The 18,587-nt window shown below is 45.6% G+C and overlaps 1 protein-coding gene across 2 annotated transcripts in view; it reads left to right on the top strand.

The window, feature by feature from the left end:
• Positions 1-18,315, top strand: part of Tcp11l2 (t-complex 11 like 2) — a 28,909-nt gene extending 10,594 nt beyond the window's left edge. The window contains exons 4-10 of one of the 2 annotated variants that reach the window (XM_038314512.1): positions 32-152; positions 1,333-1,553; positions 5,202-5,338; positions 9,493-9,674; positions 9,859-10,040; positions 11,914-12,086; positions 17,539-18,315. In XM_038314512.1, coding sequence (XP_038170440.1) covers positions 32-152; positions 1,333-1,553; positions 5,202-5,338; positions 9,493-9,674; positions 9,859-10,040; positions 11,914-12,086; positions 17,539-17,783 — 1,261 coding nt within the window. In that variant the 3' untranslated portion in view covers positions 17,784-18,315. The remainder of the gene's footprint in view (positions 1-31; positions 153-1,332; positions 1,554-5,201; positions 5,339-9,492; positions 9,675-9,858; positions 10,041-11,913; positions 12,087-17,538) is intronic. The other variant, XM_038314514.1, reaches the window with a different exon arrangement.
• Positions 18,316-18,587: the final 272 nt, after the last annotated feature.

The following is an 18,587-nucleotide window of genomic DNA, read 5'->3' as shown; positions in this document are numbered from 1 at the left end:
CCCATTTTAAATAGTCCATTTTTTGTTCTAGTCTTCCTGGTCAAGTGAAGCGTGTTGTTCACCAGGCCTTCTGGGATGTCGTGAAAGCAGATCTCAGTGCTGAGCCTCCCCAGTATGAATATGCCATCAGACTGTTTGAAGAAATCAGAGAGGCAAGTTGATGTGGTCCCATTAATGCCTTAACCCACTGAGGGGGGGGGTCAGTGTGATGGGGACCGTGGATGGACAGCTTATAAACAAGAGATCCTTCACAGGTGTAGAGACTGGGAAGTCTGAGGACAAGGCACCAGATTTGCTGCCTGGTGAAGGCCTGTTTCATAGGAGAATCCTTCTTTCTTTACCCTCGCATGGCAGAAGGGGACAAAGGAGTCCTCTGGGGTCCCTTCCATGAAGGCATCAATCCCATTTGTGAGAACTGCACTCTCATGACCTAATTACCTGTCAGGATTGGGTTTCAGTGTAGGACTAGGGATAGGGTGCAAATACACTGTAGCGGCTGGTTTCCTCTCCCAAGACTGCGCGGGATCTTTGTGTTTTCCCTTGCTTTGAAAGACTAAGTGCTGTCGGGGACCAGGCGATTCTTTCATGAGCTTCTTGTAGTTGGGTGGAATCCAGGGAAATAGTCGCAGACAGCTCAGGACAGAGCTTTGAACACAAAACAAGACCTTGGAGTTAGACCTGGGTTAGTAGTGGGCTCACCCTCTAAAATGTCAGCCTCTTGAGTGTTTGCAGTGTAGTTACAGGAACTAAATGGGATGACGGCAGTGCTTCCCAGTGGCGCACGAGACGCTTGCTCTTTGCTGTGCACTGCAGTATTATTTTATGTACACAGTTCCTCCCCGCACTGCAGTATTATTTTATGTACACAGTTCTCCCCCCGCCCCCATGCCCCCGTGCCCCCGGCCCACACAGCTTTGAGGGCAGAGGGACCTGAATCGAGACTGTCAGTCTCAAGAGCTTTTGCTCCCCAGCCATCACAGTGCATGGGAGCTTGGAGCCCACCATGCCACAAGTACTCAGTTAACCATTTGTGTGGAAGGAATTCTTCATGGACGTCACAGGGGTTTTTCATCTACTCTTTTTGGAGCCATGATATGCAACCTGTTCCTCCTTCCCCTCACTGGAGGCTTTTTGAAGAGTTCAGGTTCTGCTTCTTGTCATTCACCACAGTGGTGGCTTGTGATTCAGCAGATTGAGCTTTCTTCTTAAGGTTGAGACACTGAGTGTCCCTGATAAACTTCCTAGGCACCATCTGGATGGACGTTGTGGTGTGAACGGGAGGAGTCACACATTCATCTCTGACAGTGCTGCTGACCCTTCTCTCCTGTGCAGATTCTCCTCTCTTTTCTCGCTCCTGGTGCAAACAGCCTTCACAACCAGATTTGCGAAGTGCTGGACATTGACCTCATTAGACAGCAGGCTGAGCACAATGCTGTTGACATTCAAGGTCTGGCCAACTATGTCATCAGCACAATGGGAAAGATGTGTGCTCCTGTGAGGGATGAAGATATCAGAGAGCTGAAGGCTACTACCGACATCGTGGAGATGCTGAGGTACGCCCTCTTGCGGTACACATTGTCCTACAGTCTTCACTTTCATTCAGAGGAGACCCGGGAGCATGGACAGCATAGATCACGGGCCTTCCAAGGGAGCTTGTGACACTGGGGATGGGGGAGAGGGGGCGGACAGGGAGCTGGTCAGTCCTCGACAGAGGGTGTAGAATTTTCTAGCAAGGTTGTTAGTCTGCCTTCAGTGGGCGCTGAGGATACAGTAATAGAAGCAGAAGAGAGAAACAGACCTTGAACAGTGCAGTGCTGATTGGACAGTTGCTCTGGGCGCTGTTGAAGGAGGGGAGAGGGTCCGTGCAGTCAGGGCGAGGGGAAGCCACCAGCCGGTAAGAGTCATCAGCTGCTGCCGAATTCAGTGATTCTGCCAATAAACAGTTGTTTTGTACTGCTGTTTGACTCGAGGATTATTGGTCAGGCAGCTCCCCACTTCCTTTTGGGGACCCAAGCTTCTCTTGTCCTTGGTTGTTCCTTGCCTACAGCTACAAGTGTAAAGGGACTGTGGTACATCAGTGTGTAAACTCGGCACCAACGGGGCATATACCCTTGACTTTGATTAGTCACACAGTCTCGCCAGATTGACGTGGGGCTGGGGAAGGAATGTCTGGAGATATTGCCATAGCCTCAGATCTGCCAGACATTGATAGTCAGCCATCCATCTCTTCAACAGTTCCTCTAAGGATGTGAGGTTCACATTAATGTGTGAACATCTTTTCTATCTCTGTAGACAATAACTTCCTCATAATCCCAAAGGATGTACTGTGAGCCGCTTATTGCCATTGAGGGGAACTATTTTCTTTTATGAATACAAGTCATATTGAGAAGTGAACTTTATGTTAGTTTTAGAAAACAAGGAGATGGAAACTGATCTATATATAGAAAGTAATTTTGTTTGTAGCCTATAACAAGTTGACAGTTTCTCAAGGTGACACTTCACTTACCTGTAAAATGGGCATTGTATGTCTTTAGAATTGTCCTGAGTCTGGAAGGTTGTAGAAGCTCTTCTTCTAGTTACAGTGTTACCAGCATATGATGTCAAATCTCCAGTGTTTATCTCGTCATGGGTACCTAGTGGATACCACTTTTCTTTGATCCACTGAGTTTAGTTAGAGTTGCTTGCATGAGCATGGGTAACTCTGAGTGGCTACAACCACTGAGGAGAATGCCACCTTTCCCAGCCACCACTAACTGCTCGTAGCTGCTCGGCTGGGGTGGGGCTTTATGGCCACCTCCTTTATCTATGATGGAATATCAAAGGGCCCAGTCTTGTGCCCTTCAGCCACTGTAGAAGGGGACATCTCTGTGTGAGGTTGAGAGCAGCAGTAATCTATGAGTATAAACGTAAGTATTTAGAAGGCAGCTTGACAATGTGCATTTAGCCAAACAACAGTAGTAGGTTCCCTCTATGGCCTATGGCATTCTAAGTCATAGGATTTTGATTTAGCTTACAGTACTGGGTGTGTATTCCTTTTTGTAATTTAAGTAGGCCTTAAATCCGATCAGAATGTAGTTGGTTACCCTACAAATATCCATGCCACTGCTGTCCAGAAGGTCTGTATTGTAGTCTACAGCGTTCACACAGCTAGATACAACCAGTGATGAATGTTCTCCCCCAGCAGCCTGGACAGCACCACCTGACACTACATACACTAGCATCCAGGGGGAGCTGCCCTCTTAGATCCGGGTTGATTTCTCAGTATCCAACAGTCTGCGTGTGTAGACTCTTTAGAAATAGGCCTGCTCTTACTACCTAATTCTGGTGGGCAGCAAAAGGGCAGTGGCAGTAGACTACCTTGTTTTGGAGAAAGTTTTGGGACTGCTCTGGGTAACAAGTTGGAGGGAGATGTCCAGATGATGGGATTTTGTTTAAAGACAGATGACTTCTGGGAGCAGCATTACCCACCATAGGGTCTCTTCATTCCTAGCTTTTCATTTATGAAGACATGGTTTTCATATGCACTTTTTTCAGACATCTTTTGCTTTTGTTATTGACCCGTGCCCCATCCTCCCTGCCCCATCCCTGTTTAAACCTTCTCAGCGTATTGTATCCCCTCCTCTACGTCCGTGTCCCATATTTTTCACCATCTCACCCACTTGGGCCCTCTGCAACCTCCTGCCGTTTTGTTTCCTGACCTTTCCAGACACTGCTGCAACACAGACACATAACTCAAAAGCCCAAGCTGGGATCCTCATGTGAGAGAAGACATGAAGATCATCTTCCTAGGTCTTAGTCACTTCACTCAGTAGAATGTTCTCCAGTTCCATGCATTTTCCTGTATGTTTCATAGTTCTATTTTTTAAAATTTGAATAAAATTCCATAGTATAAATCAGTGTTTCTCAGCCTGTGGGTTACACCCCCTTTTGGAATAACCCTTCACAGTTGTTGATTTGTTTTGTTTTTGCTTGTTTGTTTTCTTGAGACAGGGTTTCTTAGTAACTATGGAGCCAGTCCTCAAACTCACAGAGATCTGCCTGCCTTTGCCTCCTGAGTGCACACCACCTCCCAGCCACAGGATTTTCTTTTTCTAATTCTGTTTTTAAGACCAACAAAAAATACAGATGTTTACATTATGGTTCTTTGTTTTTTGACAGGGTTTCTCTGTGTATCCCTGGCTGTCCTGGAACTCACTTTGTAGACCAAACTCCAAGATTGTTCAGCCTCTGTCTCCTAAGTGCTGGGATTAAAGATGTGCACGACCACCACCCACCTAATTCTTTTTTTAAAATATTTATTTATTTATTATGTATACAATATTCTGTCTGTGTGTATATCTGCAGGCCAGAAGAGGGCGCCAGACCTCATTACAGATGGTTGGGAGCCACCATGTGGTTGCTGGGAATTGAACTCAGGACCTTTGGAAGAGCAGGCAATGCTCTTAACCTCTGAGCCATCTCTCCAGCCCCCCTAATTCTTAACAGTAGCAAAATTACAGTTGTGAAGTAGCAAAGAAAATAATATTAAGGATGGGGTGAGCAGCACATGAGGAACTGTATTAAAGGGTTGGCGATTGGGAAGTTTGAGATCACTGGTAGAAGTGGACTATATTTTCATCCACCCAGCAGAGATAGATACCTAGGCTGGCTCCATTTCCTGGCTATTATACAAAGACAGCGATGAACACAATTGCTTCCTAAACTTCTGTTTTCATTACCTCGCTACTGTTCATAACACGCTTCCAAGGGGACGTCCTCCTCTTTTGGTCATGAAAAACTGAGGCACTGAGGAAGTGCGCTTGATCATAGAGTTGGTCAGCTGAAACGCTGAATCTGAGCAGGACTGCTCAGCCTGAAAATCCGCTCTTCCCTCAACGCCTCACCACCCTGGCCTTTTATTTCCTTAGACATTTTCCTCCTTCCTTAGTAGCAGTTCAGGCTCCATAAAATTACAGCAGGCCGTGGTGGACGAGCTGGGGTCGTTACGCATGCTGCCACAGCGGGTGACTGCACAACACGTGGAGGAGACGTGCAGGATTCACACGTATAACCCTCCTTGAAAAATGGCCCTGGCGAACAACTGTTGACATTCTCACCACCATTTTCAGGAGGGTTATCTTATCCAGCCTGTGACACATGGATGGTTGTCTGTTTCAATTTTACTTCCTAACCATTTCTCATTTCAATTCTGAAATTTTTAGGCAAATATTCCGTGTCTTGGACCTCATGAGAATGGACATGACGAATTTTGTCATTAGGACAGTTAGACCTCACATCCAGAATCATTTGGTGGAATATGAGAGGAACAAATTCCAGGAAATTTTGGAAGGCACTCCAAGTATGTATAATACAATGTGTGCTCACGTCAAAATTGGGTCAAAGTATGATATTTATAACTCTTGCCTGTTTGAGTGTTAATGTTAAAATGTTTTAAGCCTTAAAAGTTGACATCACAAACTGGTAGTTGTTGTTTGTGTCCTGGAAGCTGTGCTGCACATCTTATTTCCCATTGACTTACTCGGAAAGGTTTGTTGAGAATCTGCTGTGCCCTGTTGGGAAGGTGCTGTGGTATGGCGATAGCAGAACAGAATGAAGTTGTAGTCTCCGGGGAGCTGATATTCTCGTAGGCATAGCAAACAGGCATAGTCTGTCACATGCATCTCAGGGAGCAGGCGGTAGCATGATGGTAGTGAGGGCAGACGGCGTTTGTAAGGAAGGAACAGGGCTTCTTTAGTAACCTTTGAGCAGATTCTGCTGAGAACTATGGGCGGGGCATGCCCAGGTGTAGGGAAAAGGGAGCTGCCGGGACAGAGACCCTGAGGCAGAGGCTGGCTTTGATGTTTGACGTGTACAAGGCAGATGTGACTGAGGGAACGTTGGCAAGGGAAGGAGGGATGGGCGCTGGGCTGAGAGGGGAATAAGGCAGATTCTGTCGGTTTTAATGAGGAGCCATGGCGAGTCTCCTGCTGGGAAGCAGCATGTGATTTTGACTTTTTTAAAGCGTGGTTCCTGCATGTGAGCAAAGAGGACACAGCTCTCAATCGCATGTCCAGTGCTTCTCAGACAAGAATGGCGGTGGCTGGTCCAGATAGTAGAGATAGAGGAAGTGAGGTCAGGCTCTGAGCGTGATTTGAAGGTGGAGAACGCCTGGTGAAGGTTGGGTGAGGGGGAATGGAGGCACTGAGGGCGACATCTGGATGAAGCACTGGGTTAGTAGTGGGATGGGAAACTTGGGAAAGAAAAGTGGGTTTTAGTTACCTGAAGATCTAGTTTGACATTAGTGTAGAGATGCCAGGTACGCATTAGGTGTGAGGGTTCAATGTTGGGAACCGTGGATACACACTGGGGTTCATCAGCATATTTATACTATGTACAGCTATAAAAGTAGATAACTTGGAAAAGGGGCTTAGCACATTCTAGCCAATTTTCTTACTGTGATATTACAAGTATATGAAGTTGCCTCCCACTTTCTAAATAAAGAAATTGAAGCGCAGAGAGGTTCAATCACTTGCTTCTATAACACAGCTTATAAACTATGGAGCTGGACTCACCCAGGAGACCCACAAGTCCGTGCCCTTATTTTTCTTACATCGGATAAGACGGCTTTAGGGAGTAAGTGTGGCTGTCGAGGGGTCTGGCTTGGGACGGTTTAGCATCTAGAGGTGATGTAAGGAGCATCAACAATGGAGGCTATGAGAATAGTCGAGGAGGTAGTATGCCAGTCAGGAGTGCATCCTACAGTGTAACAGGAGAAGCTGAGTGGATGCAACAGGACCTTTGAACTAGTCAAGAGAGATGAAGGCTGAGACTTGACCCTGGATTTGACTAGTGAGGATTATTGATAACTTTGATGGGCGCCAATGACTGGAGAGGCAGAGAACGATTGAGTAAATACTACCCCTCAATCAGGTGCCCAGTGAGGCAGGTCCTGTCACCCTGAGTAAATACTACCCCCTTCAATCAAGTGCCCAGTGAGGCAGGTCCTGTCACCCTTTCCTCTTCCAGTGGAGAGCTGGAAGTGCCATGGCAGCTAGCAGGTGGCTCAGAGGAGCACGTAGATCGTGGGAGCCACTGAGGAATGGTCATAAATGTCGGCATGCTCTGCTTGGTAACGAGCTCATAATACCACATTTCCCTTCGATAGCAATTTAGAGACTTTTTTAAGGTCTGTGGGGCAAATTAAAACCTTTACAAGGAAATAGTAAACGGACGACTAGGTCTTCCCAATAAATGGAGCTGTTTGGGTTTTGGGATAGTTACTATTACCTTTGTCAAACTCTTTCGCTGATTAGTTCATTCAGGTCTAACTGAAATCCTAAGAGGCTGGCAGTGTCGTCCCCCTCTGTTTACATATGAGGAAACTGAGGTTAAGTTACAGGCCTAGATGATGTCATAGTACAGAGCCTGGATACCCAGATGTTTTCTGCCTGAGAACATATGCTGTTTTTTCTTTTGTTTTTTTGGAGACAGGGTTTCTCTGTGTAGCCCTGACTGACCTAGAACTTGCTCTGTAGACCAGGCTGGCCTCAAACTCAGAGATCCCCCTGCCTCTGCCTCCAGCATGCTGGGATTAAAGGCTACCATGTCCAGCAAGCATGTGACTTTTAACACTTGGAACCTTGCTTGTCCTGGAACAAGATCGTGACTCTCAGTGGGGCACATTGCGGGGGGTTCTGTAGCATCAGATGGTGGATGGGGCTAGATAATCACGAAAGACTCTTCAGTGATAAAAGTCCCGTGATTTCAAGGACTCTATTTTAGCTCCAATGGCAAAGGGATTGGGGGAAAAGCTCTTCAGTCTGAAGCCTGAAATTGACTGTTCTCTCAGCATCAACCTCCTGAGACTCAGTAGTAGGATCATATGTACCTGTGTGTGTGAACATACTTGTTCAAATGCTGTCATGCCTTCAATCCAGACAAATCCCTTAATAGTTGAATCTAGATTTATTTATCTGAAATTATTTGCTTCTTATAATTTAGGTGACTTATTTTTCACCTCTGGTTGACGTGGCTCTTTCCCACAGATTTAAGAACACAGCAAAGCCAGCTATGCTTAGAGTTCATATTTACTCAGCTAGAAAATGAAGAATGCAGGAAGCCGAGTATATATCAGCTGTTAATTATATCCCAAGTCACTCTGCCAAAAATTGGTCTCTGCCCTAATATCAAAATAAGAGTCTCACAAAAAAACCAAAACAAACAAACAAACAAAAAACCCAAACCACTAGGAACTGGGCATTGTTGGCATACACATTTAATTCTAGCACTCAGGAGGCAGAGGCAGGATGTCTGTGATCTACAGAGAGAATTCCAGGACAGTCAGGGTTACACAGAGAAACCCTGTCTAGATTCTCACATGAAGTATTAACACAGGACACAAGTCTTACTGGAGTATATATATGATTTGTGTGTGTATGTACGTGTGCATATACATGTGCATGTGCCTTAGCAGACACATGATGGTTAGAGGACAACTTGCAGGATTCGGTTCTCTCCTCTATCACATGGATCCCAGGGATGGAACTTCCACCATAAGGCTTGGCAGTAGATGGCTTTACCTGCTGTATGCTATTTTTATATATTTATAACTGTGCTTTGTATCTTAGGATATGGCACAACCTAGATAGGGGATGGGAGTAATCCTACAAGTCTTTCAAACTTTTTGCATTTAAGTGGTCCTCAAGACCCATGGACACTACCCCTAAAAATAGTATTTCTCCTTTCCCATGATTCCTGTCTATTTTCAGTGCCCGTGTCCATCCCTGCTCTTGACTGGACTCCGGCAGTCTGCTGTGCTCACGTTTACCCGGCCTTCCTCTCAGTGACCTTCTAACACATCTGTCTGATTACATCAGTTCCCTGTTGAAGGAGTTATACAGAAAGCCCTCGTTTCCCATAGCTGATGTTTGTAACCTGAATCTAAGAATGAAAATTGTTCAGGAATGTGGGAACATAATCATGTACACGATCTTGGCAAAATTACAGCTCTAATCACTCATAGGTTTAGCACCCCGGAGGGGTTAATGCATTGAGTCCAAACTCAAGGTCGTCTGTGAGCAAGTGGGGCAAGCTGGTTTCCAGCTGCCAAAGCAATGCCATTAGGAATTGTTCTTTCTACTCTAGCTCCGTAAGGACCAGCAATACATATGTGATGTGCTGTATGCTGCCTTTAGAAGGTCTTTGTGTGGGTGTTCTTGCTAGCATGCCAGGTAGTCTTTGCCTCTCTCTGCCTAGAGGTGTCACGTGGCCCGTCTTTCTCATGAGCATCCTTGAATAAGCCCTGTTCTCTCCTGCTCCTCGAGCATTCACTGTTAGAAGCAGTAGTTACTCACTGGTCTCTCTCTCTCCATATGGACTTAGGAGCCTGGCTGTATATTTTCATTCATGCCTGGGACCTGTGTGAATCTGTCATGTGGAATATGTAAACAAAAGGACTGATCTGATAAAGAATAATAATAATAATAATTATTATTATTATTATTTTGCTCCTAGATGCCCTCAGTCAAACTACGGAATGGCTGAAAGAGTCTATAGATGAAGAATTCCTTTCTGAGACTGCTGTAGCTCCTGGAACTGAACAGAGTTCCCCGCCAAGCCTAAGTCCTCTATTGGTGCTAAATAATTGTTACTTGAAACTGTTTCGGTGGGATTTCCAGACGAAGGTCTTGCCAGAGGTGAGCGGCTCTCTCCTGCACAGGTATCAGGCGTTCAGTTCCTGAATCAGAGAGCCCGTGTGTGTCGCGTGTGGCGTGGTAACTAAGGTCAGACAGAAATGAGGACGTAGACACGAGGACTCTGTGTTTCACATTTTCATGGCATTGTGCTTCCCTCTCTGTTTTCACATGTTACATATGCTAGACACTCGTGACAGATGGAACACGACTTCAGGAACTGACAGAAAAGCTGAATCAGTTGAAAATGATTGCTTGCTTGTCCCTAATTACCAACAACATGGTGGGTGCTATCACAGAAGGCCTGCCCGAGCTTGCCAACAGGTTGAAAAGGATTTCAGCTGTTCTACTCGAAGGCATGAATAAAGAGTAAGTTCTTTATGTGTGTCTGTTCCCTCACACAGAAAGGTTCTACACATATCTCCCAAAGCAGGCAATAACCTTGGCCATGAGGACGTAGCAGGCACTGCTGGCTTCCAAGCTCCTCAGAAGTTCTAGGTGTCCTTTCCCGGGAAGGCAGACCGTGTTCCATGACACGTGCCAGGAAAAGTGTGTTCCCCTTTCAGCCGTGTGCCCAAGCGCTGTTGTGGGTCAGGGCTTTGGAGGCGTGCGTCTGTAGCCCCGGGGGCTGTACAGACGCACGGAGAAATGGGCTCTGGGTGCTTGCTGGGCAGCCAGGCTCCAGACTAGCTAGCTCCAGGGGAAGTGGGAGACCCTGTCCCGGGAAGTAAAGTGGAGAGCCGTGGAGGGAGACACCTGAAGTTGATCTCTGGCCTTGACATGAGCACATGTGACTGAGCATACTCTCCCACTCCACATGCACAGAAGAAGGATAATAATAATTTTTTCTACTTTGGAACTGTGAAATTAAAGGAGATTCCTATGAGAGGCTTTGCCTAGGCGCCTGGAGCACAGCGTGCACTCAGTGAATGTTAGTTACTAACAACTGCTTAGGGACAGGAGAAAGCTGGTGCCTGGAGCACAGCGTGCACTCAGTGAATGTTAGTTACTAACAACTGCTTCAGGACAGGAGAAAGCTGGTACCTGGAGCACAGCGTGCACTCAGTGAATGTTAGTTACCAACAACTGCTTAGGTGCAGGAGAAAGCTGGTGCCTGGAGCACAGCGTGCACTCAGTGAATGTTAGTTACCAACAACTGCTTAGGGACAGGAGAAAGCTGCCCTAGAGTGTACTAAACACCAGAAGGAAAAGATTTATCCAAACAACCTGCTCTTGGCTTACAGAGCCGGGAGGGTCCGGTGTGGGTCGGCAGCGGATCTGGCTAAGGCAGCGCGGCGGTGGTGACCACATCAGACTTGAGTCCTAATGTACCCCATTATGCTACCTCCTATTCCCAGGCCGTCTCTCATTCTTTAGTTCACAGTTTTCACAGACAGGAACCCTTTCTATATAATGAGATATCATTCTCAATTATTCTTTAGTAGTGAAGATCTAAAAACACCCTTACTAATTCCTTCTTTACTCCTTGATTAAATGCCCTACTCCTTAATTACTGTTTAATGTCTAGACTGTGTATTTGGGATTATTTGTTAGCTACTGACTGCCTTTGGTCATGATCAATCTAGAATGTCAGTTAATTTGGCCTCTCAATATCTCTGATTTTGGCTGCTGTTATAGATTTACTGCTATAGTTATAGAAAAATTATATTTTTCTGCTCAACTTTATAAGCTCTTTAAAAATATCTGAGAGATGGTTAAAAGCACTCGGCTTCTCTTCTAGATGACTTGGGTTTAGTTGCCAGCACCGACATGGAAGCTTACAACTGTCTGTAACTCCAGCTCCAGAGGAACTGATGACCTCTTCTAGCCTCCATAGGCACTAGGCACACATGTGGTGCACATATGTGCATATAGGTGAAACATTCATATATGTAAGATAAGTCTTTCAAAATGTGTACTAATGAATTCACTCCTACCAGTGGGTTTGAGAAGCAAATGGATATTTTCTGTCCCCTTGGCTAGCCCCGTGGAAACGGCTTTCACAAGCACCTTTGCTTTCCTGTCGGACACGGGTGCACAGGCACATGGGTCTCAGCACTTAACAGCCTACAGTGTGAGAGCGCCGGTAGCTGGGAGGGGTGCGATCGTCTGTCCGTTCTAGTAACAGCGGTCACTGTTGCTGTGAGAGAGGACTGACAAGCGCCTGCAGCAGCGTGTTTGAAAACAAAAGGAAAAGATGCCTGAAGACCTGGCCTGATGCACTTCGCTCTGTGTTTTCTAGGACCTTTAACTTGAAAGAAGCCCTGGATTCTATTGGTGTTCAGACTTGTGCTGAAGTTAATAAGGCCCTGGAAGAGAGAGGCTCACCCACTTTAAATGCTGAGGTTCAAGCTAATCTCATTGGTCAATTTTCAAGCCTTGAAAAGAAGGACAATCCTGTCTGTACCTTGATGGGTGAGTCCTCTTTATTTTTAAACAGTTTCTGCTTTAACGCGCTGCATCGGACGAGGTTTAAGTGTCAGTCACATATCCATATTACTACATTATTACATATTAGTACACAGTACTAAACACAGTTCATCGTTGAAAGCAGCAAGGGCGGGAACTCACACAGGGCAGAAACCCAGAGGCAGGGGCTGATGCAGAGGCCGTGGAGGAGTACCTGGCTTGCTCAACTTGCTTATTTTTAGACCTCAGGACCACTAGCACAGGGGTGGCTCCACCCACAATGGTGTAGGCCCTCTCTCATTGATCACTAATTAAGAAAACGCTCAGCAGGCTTGCCTCCAGCCTGATCTTCTAGAAGCATTTTCTCAATTGAGGCTCCCTCCTCTCTGATGACTAGCTGTACTAAGCTGACATAAACTAGTCAACATACTTAGCTTTTACTTTTGAGGGACAAATAAAGTATAAAGAAAAATTGATGTTTTCATAGGCCTTGCTTCTCTGTTCAGAGCCCACCCTAACTATCCAGCCAGTGGTCTTTATGTAGACAGTATGGTGATGTGGAAATCCTGGGTGAATGTGCGGCTCAAACCTGCTCTCGGTACGCTCAGAGTGAGGCCAATGGTTCTGCCATGAGCACACCTGAGAGAACTGCGGTCCCCTGGGAGGCATCATGGATGGGCTCTCATTGTGTTTGCTGGTCAAGCAGACAACTTCTCAGTGTCAGGATGAGGGGAGAGTTGGCAGTATGGAGCATGCACCAGGACTCCTGCAGCTGAGAGGGTCAAGGATGGGGCTGGCTGCTCTGGGTTTTCTGCTCCATCGCTCCACCCTCAGCACTGCTTCTGTGGACTGGATGCCTGCACGCTAAGGGGGCTTACTCTGCCATCTCCTTCCGTGGTTAAGCATAGAGACTGCGCTTTTGTGTCCCAGCCACCCAGACCCGAATGATCACACAGAAACTACATCAATTCCAGCACTGTTTGTTCATGCATATTTCTAGCTAGCTCTTATATCTTAAATTAACCCATTTCTATTAATCGGTGTATCACCAGGAGGCTGTGGCCTATTGGTCAAGTTCTAGCGTCCTTCTCCTTCGGCAGATACACGGTGTCTCCCTGACTCTGCCTTCTCTCTCTCCCTCTCTTTTCCAGCCTGGCTATATTCTGCCCTTCCATAGGCCAAAGAAGCTTGTTTATTAGCCAATGGTAATAAAACACATTCACAGCATACAGAGGGGAATCCCACATCACCACACAAGAGTTAGGAATCTTACCCCTCTGTTTGCTAACAGTGACCAGCATGGAGTCCTGTTGACTGTAAACAGTCTAACTGTAGGTCTGGATTTGTCCTTGAATTGGCCTTGGTGATGAGAGGCAAAGGAACTTAATCTTGAAATGTGTGCTCACTTCTGAGACAGCCTGTGGAACCCGAGTATCAGTGTAGGGGAGACACAGACCATTCCCTTACACAAGCAGGGTATCACCATAAAGAGGACAAGGCAGGTGTTTATAAAATGTGTTCAGTTATGCAGCGGCTGTAAACATAGCATAGAAGGCGGAAGAGAGTATATCCCAGATTAACCTGTAAGATTTCCAAGTACAGTGTTGGGCACTAGCAGTGTGACATTTTATTATGGATTCAGAGGCTCTGGAATAATTTTTGTTACTCTTATTCCTGGGAACATAGGATACCAGAAGTTCAGGCTGCACGGGCTACTTAGGTGGTCCAAGGCTTCACCTTGATCCCAGAAAGGACCAGTGCTAGGGTACAGCACTGTGGGTGGAAGCAGAGGCTGCTACCAAGAGGGGACAGTCGATGATGGTAACCGGCACAGCCCCTTGTCACAGCTGGTGATCTGCTTCTGCCCCTGGTCTCCAGAGGAGCCAGCTGTGCTCGGAGAGATTGTGCTCCTGGGGAAAGAAACAAACACGTGTGGCTGGCTCCCCACTAGTATGCAGACCTTATGAGTAAAGGGAATGTGTTCACTGTCTGCTGCTTCTCTACATGGTACTGAATGTATAGATGGCACTTGATGCATACTGTAAAGTGCCCATGTCTAAATAACTAACAGGGTAGTACCCGTGTCTAAATAACTAACAGGGTAGTACCCGTGTCTAAATAACTAACAGGGTAGTACCCATGTCTAAATAACTAACAGGGTAGTACCCATGTCTAAATAACTAAGAGGGTAGTACCCGTGTCTAAATAACTAACAGGGTAGTACCCGTGTCTAAATAACTAACAGGGTAGTACCCGTGTCTAAAGAACTAACAGGGTAGTACCCGTGTCTAAAGAACTAACAGGGTAGTACCCGTGTCTAAAGAACTAACAGGGTAGTACCCGTGTCTAAAGAACTAACAGGGTAGTACCCGTGTCTAAAGAACTAACAGGGTAGTACCCATGTCTAAAGAACTAACATGGTAGAATTGGGATTCTTACCTTGCCCATCTGGCCGCAGGGTTCATATCCCTAATTGTATTTTGGGCAGAGCTGGAGCCCTGAACTCACAGTGTGTCTGTGCCCTGGATATAAAGCGGGAAGTGGGGCAGGGGCAGGAGATGCCTCTTAAAATCTGGTAAAGCAGCTTTGTTTCCCAGCTCTCCCCAGGGCAGCTTTGCCTGCTGTTCTGCACATTGAAGGTATTTAAATCTTACTCAAAGTATCGTTTCCTTAGCTGCTCAAGTGACAGGCTTAAGTGCCTCTCTTTTAACTCTGGAAGACAAGAACAGGTCTTTGGCAGGAATTCCGTTTGACTGCTTTCAAACTCAACAAATGCTTCTGTATTCTTGGCTTAAAAACATGAATTGTTCAAAGAGGAGGCAGAACTACTTATTGATACAATAATCATTTTGAAAGGATTTTATTTTTAAGCTTTCTTGTGACAAAGTGTTTGGATTATATCTGTGATGAAGTTAGGCTCAGTCTAAGGGAAAGTTCAGTAAGTTTTTGCATAATGAGAAACCAGCATAAATTAAATATTTAGATCTTGGCATATAGGAAATGCTCTGCAGTGCTGGCCACAGCCCCTCCCTGTGCGTGGCGCCCACGCTCTGCAGTGCTGGCCACGGGCCCTCCCTGTGCGTGGCGCCCACGCTCTGCAGTGCTGGCCACGGGCCCTCCCTGTGCGTGGCGCCCACGCTCTGCAGTGCTGGCCACGGGCTCTCCCTGTGCGTGGCGCCCGTGCTCTGCCCTGTGTTTCAGTTGATGTGAGTCTGTTTGCCAAGGGCATTACACCTCTCACTATGCCATAACCCTTTGAAAAGATAGTTAGAAATGGAATTTTCTCTCAAACCAAAACTTTCCCCAATATATAAAAAAGGTAAAAATTATCTATGAATTACATGTGTATATGCATGGCCATAGCCATTTCCATTTTTGAGAGTTTTTTTTTTTTTTTTTTGGTTTTTCGAGACAGGGTTTCCCTGTAGTTTCTAGAGCCTGTCCTGGAACTAGCTCTTGTAGACCAGGTGGCCTCGAACTCAGAGATCCGCCTGTCTCTGCTGGGATTAAAGGTGTGCGCCACCACCGCCCGGCCTTGAGAGTTTTTTTTTTCAAATGCCTAAGTGATACATGAGTAATTTCTCCTTGTTGAAATATACAGGTGAGAATTATTTTGTTTCTGCTTGCCTTCTCCAGGCTTCCATTGTTTTCAGTTTGGTATTTATAAACTGTTTTCATCCCATTTTCATTTTAATTCAGCTAGGATTTTTGTGCCATATGTCAGGCCAGTAATATAAAGAAACATAGCCTCCACTCCTCTGTACCTTCAAATAGCTCACTCCTTAAGATAGGAGAAAGACATGCACACTGGTGTAACCTGGTGGAAGTCTGCAACAGCATTGAAGGAGAGACCTGGATGAGAGGGAATGGGGTGGGACAGGAGTTTAATAAGAGGAAAAATTCTAACACATGGATGTTGGAAATTTTCAGGTTCCAGGGTCAGTTTGGGCTAAAGTATAATTTGTGGGAAACAGTGGATTAATGTCAAAAGCCAGGCATGCTGACTCATACCTGTAAATCCCACCACTTGGAATGTGGCAGCGAGAGGAGCCATAGTTCAGACGCATAGTATGTTTGAGGCCACCCCAGGCTTTAGGACCTTGTCTTCAAAGGTGGGAAAAAGTCTGATTTCATGTTGTAACTGCCGGTCCTCAGTGGATGGTGTTATTAGCAAACATTCTTAGGTTTGAGGGTTTGGTCTCCAGAGCTGGGGAGAGTCCTTGGGGCTGCACATTGGTGGTCGGTCTGGCTGGCATTACTGTCCGATGCGACTATAGCCAAATCTCCGCATGCACTTGCTTGTATCCAGTGGTCACCGAGAGATGCAGTGAGGCAGGCAAGGAAGGTGCTGTGGAGCAGCCCTTCCGCAGCTTCCTGTGCAGAGGGTGGGGTAATAATTACCAGGCCAGGGCGCTTTGCACAGCACGGTTTGAACTATACCAGAGCAATAGGCATGGGCTTTGCTGTCTCTGGGAAATCTAGATGTGTGGACCAACTTCCTCTGTGTTGTGTTGGAATCCCAAGTGTGCTGAGTTTCTAGATTTTTTTTTTCTTATAGAACCAAAAATTTGAATTTCAGCATGAAATCCCTGATTTTAAAATGCTTCTAATAAACAAAACCAAACCCTAAACAAATATGATGCTTGCTGAGTTGATAGTGCCAGCTTCAGTGATGGTGGTGGATGTTGGTCATTGACTTTCATAAAAATATTCTACCACACAGTCAGGCAGTGGTGGCTCATACCTTTAATCCTAACACTTGGGAGGCAGAGACAGGTGGATCTCTGAGTTCGAGGTCAGCCTGGTCTACAGTGTGAATTCCAGGACAGGCTCCAAAGCTACAGACAAACCCTGTATAGAAAAACCAAGAAAAAAATTGTACCTCGCCAAAGCACTTAATTTTTTCTGATCAACTATTTCTCGCTATATATAAGTAAGTCATCCTAAAACTCTATAGACTGAGTTTTATCTTCTTATTTCTCACAAGACTGTAGGTCAACTGAGTAGTTATTTGGCCTTGTCCAACTCATTCATGTTTCTGTGTGTGGCTTAAGCTGGTAGCACTGTTGATCTCGGCCGGACTCTTATCAGAAACTTGAGAGGTGGCTCTCTAGAGTGCTCTCCCGTAGATCTGGGAGAGTTGGCTTTCTCTCCTTCAGTCTTCCCCAGCAGTTTCAGCCTTACACACATGGCTGATGGTAGGCAACGTGGAATCAGTCATGTATCTTGAGGCTCAGGCATGCATCTGGCATCCTGGTATTTCTATAACATTGTGCGTTAGCAAAAACAGGTGGCAAAGCCAGGTCAGACGGAGGAATGAGGAAATGCTCTGCATCCTTAATGGAGGAGCTGCAGTGCCACTTGAGTACGGCGGGGTAAATGGGTGTCTTGCTGTTATTATTAAAGATTACGTACTTTAATAATGGAACAGGTAAAGATACCATTGTTTTTCCTTTAGATAAACGGATCCAGGTGTACATGAGAAGCCTGCTCTGTCTTTCAAGCACTCATAAGAGCCTGCCTCCTGTGCCACTGGGCCTCGATGTCGTTCAGCAGGAGCTGGAAGTGCTTGGCTGTCAATTCACAAACATCGTGAATCTCAACAAACAGGTGTATGGACCAATCTATGCAAATATATTCCGAAAGCTGCTCTTGAGGGATGAAGCTGTGGGGAAGACGGACGCTTCACTCCCAACCAACTGATGTGAAGCTGGCATTGGAGAAGAGAAGGAGGTCAGCCCTTGGCACACTGTCCTGTCCTCATTTCTACCAATGGCACATATTCAGTGCTGTCCCCAGAACAGTGTTGGACTGAACCTGTGTAGTCTGGTAACATCGGCATCACGGAAGGGCCACATAGCCATAGACTCTTTTGTGTATCATTTCCAACTTAAGGCAGACAGGTTTAATGAAGAAAAGTAATTTGTAATGACTTATATCACCTATATAATACTGGTGTTTTCTTACACATTTATACTGAGTATTTCTATGTGGCTCATTCATTCAACCTAAAAGGAGTTGTTTTTGTTTATATACTTGATTATACTGCAGTTGCCTGCAGGAATACAATGTGCAAACATTTAAAAAATACATTGAAAATGAAGGGCATTCTGCTTTTTTTTTTTTTTTTGTTAAGTGGCAAAATAAATTTGTGTCTTGAGTCTGGATTTAGCCAAGTCCATTTACTAGGATTTTAATCATAGCTCTTGGTGTGTTTATTTAGTTTTCACTTAAATGTTCATAACATGAATGTTCTGTAATAAAAACTTTATTAAGCAGCTGACATGGTCCTCGTTCCATTCTTTTACTGCTGAAACATGTATTGCTCATGCTAATTATATCTTAAAATGCTAAAAATGATTTCAGGGCAATCAGTGCCCATTTTCTAACCTCCCTTGGGCTCTCAGAATGGAACACTCAGCATTTGTTTGTTTTTTAGACAGAGTGTCACTCCGTAGCCCTGGCTGGCCTGGAATTCGATATGTATACCAGGCTGGCTTTGGATTT

The sequence above is a fragment of the Arvicola amphibius genome, chromosome 17, assembly GCF_903992535.2.
Source record: "Arvicola amphibius chromosome 17, mArvAmp1.2, whole genome shotgun sequence".
Classification (NCBI taxonomy): Eukaryota; Metazoa; Chordata; class Mammalia; order Rodentia; family Cricetidae; genus Arvicola; species Arvicola amphibius.
The sequence above is the reverse complement of the archived record's forward strand: the minus strand, read 5'-3'. Positions and strand labels throughout refer to the sequence as shown.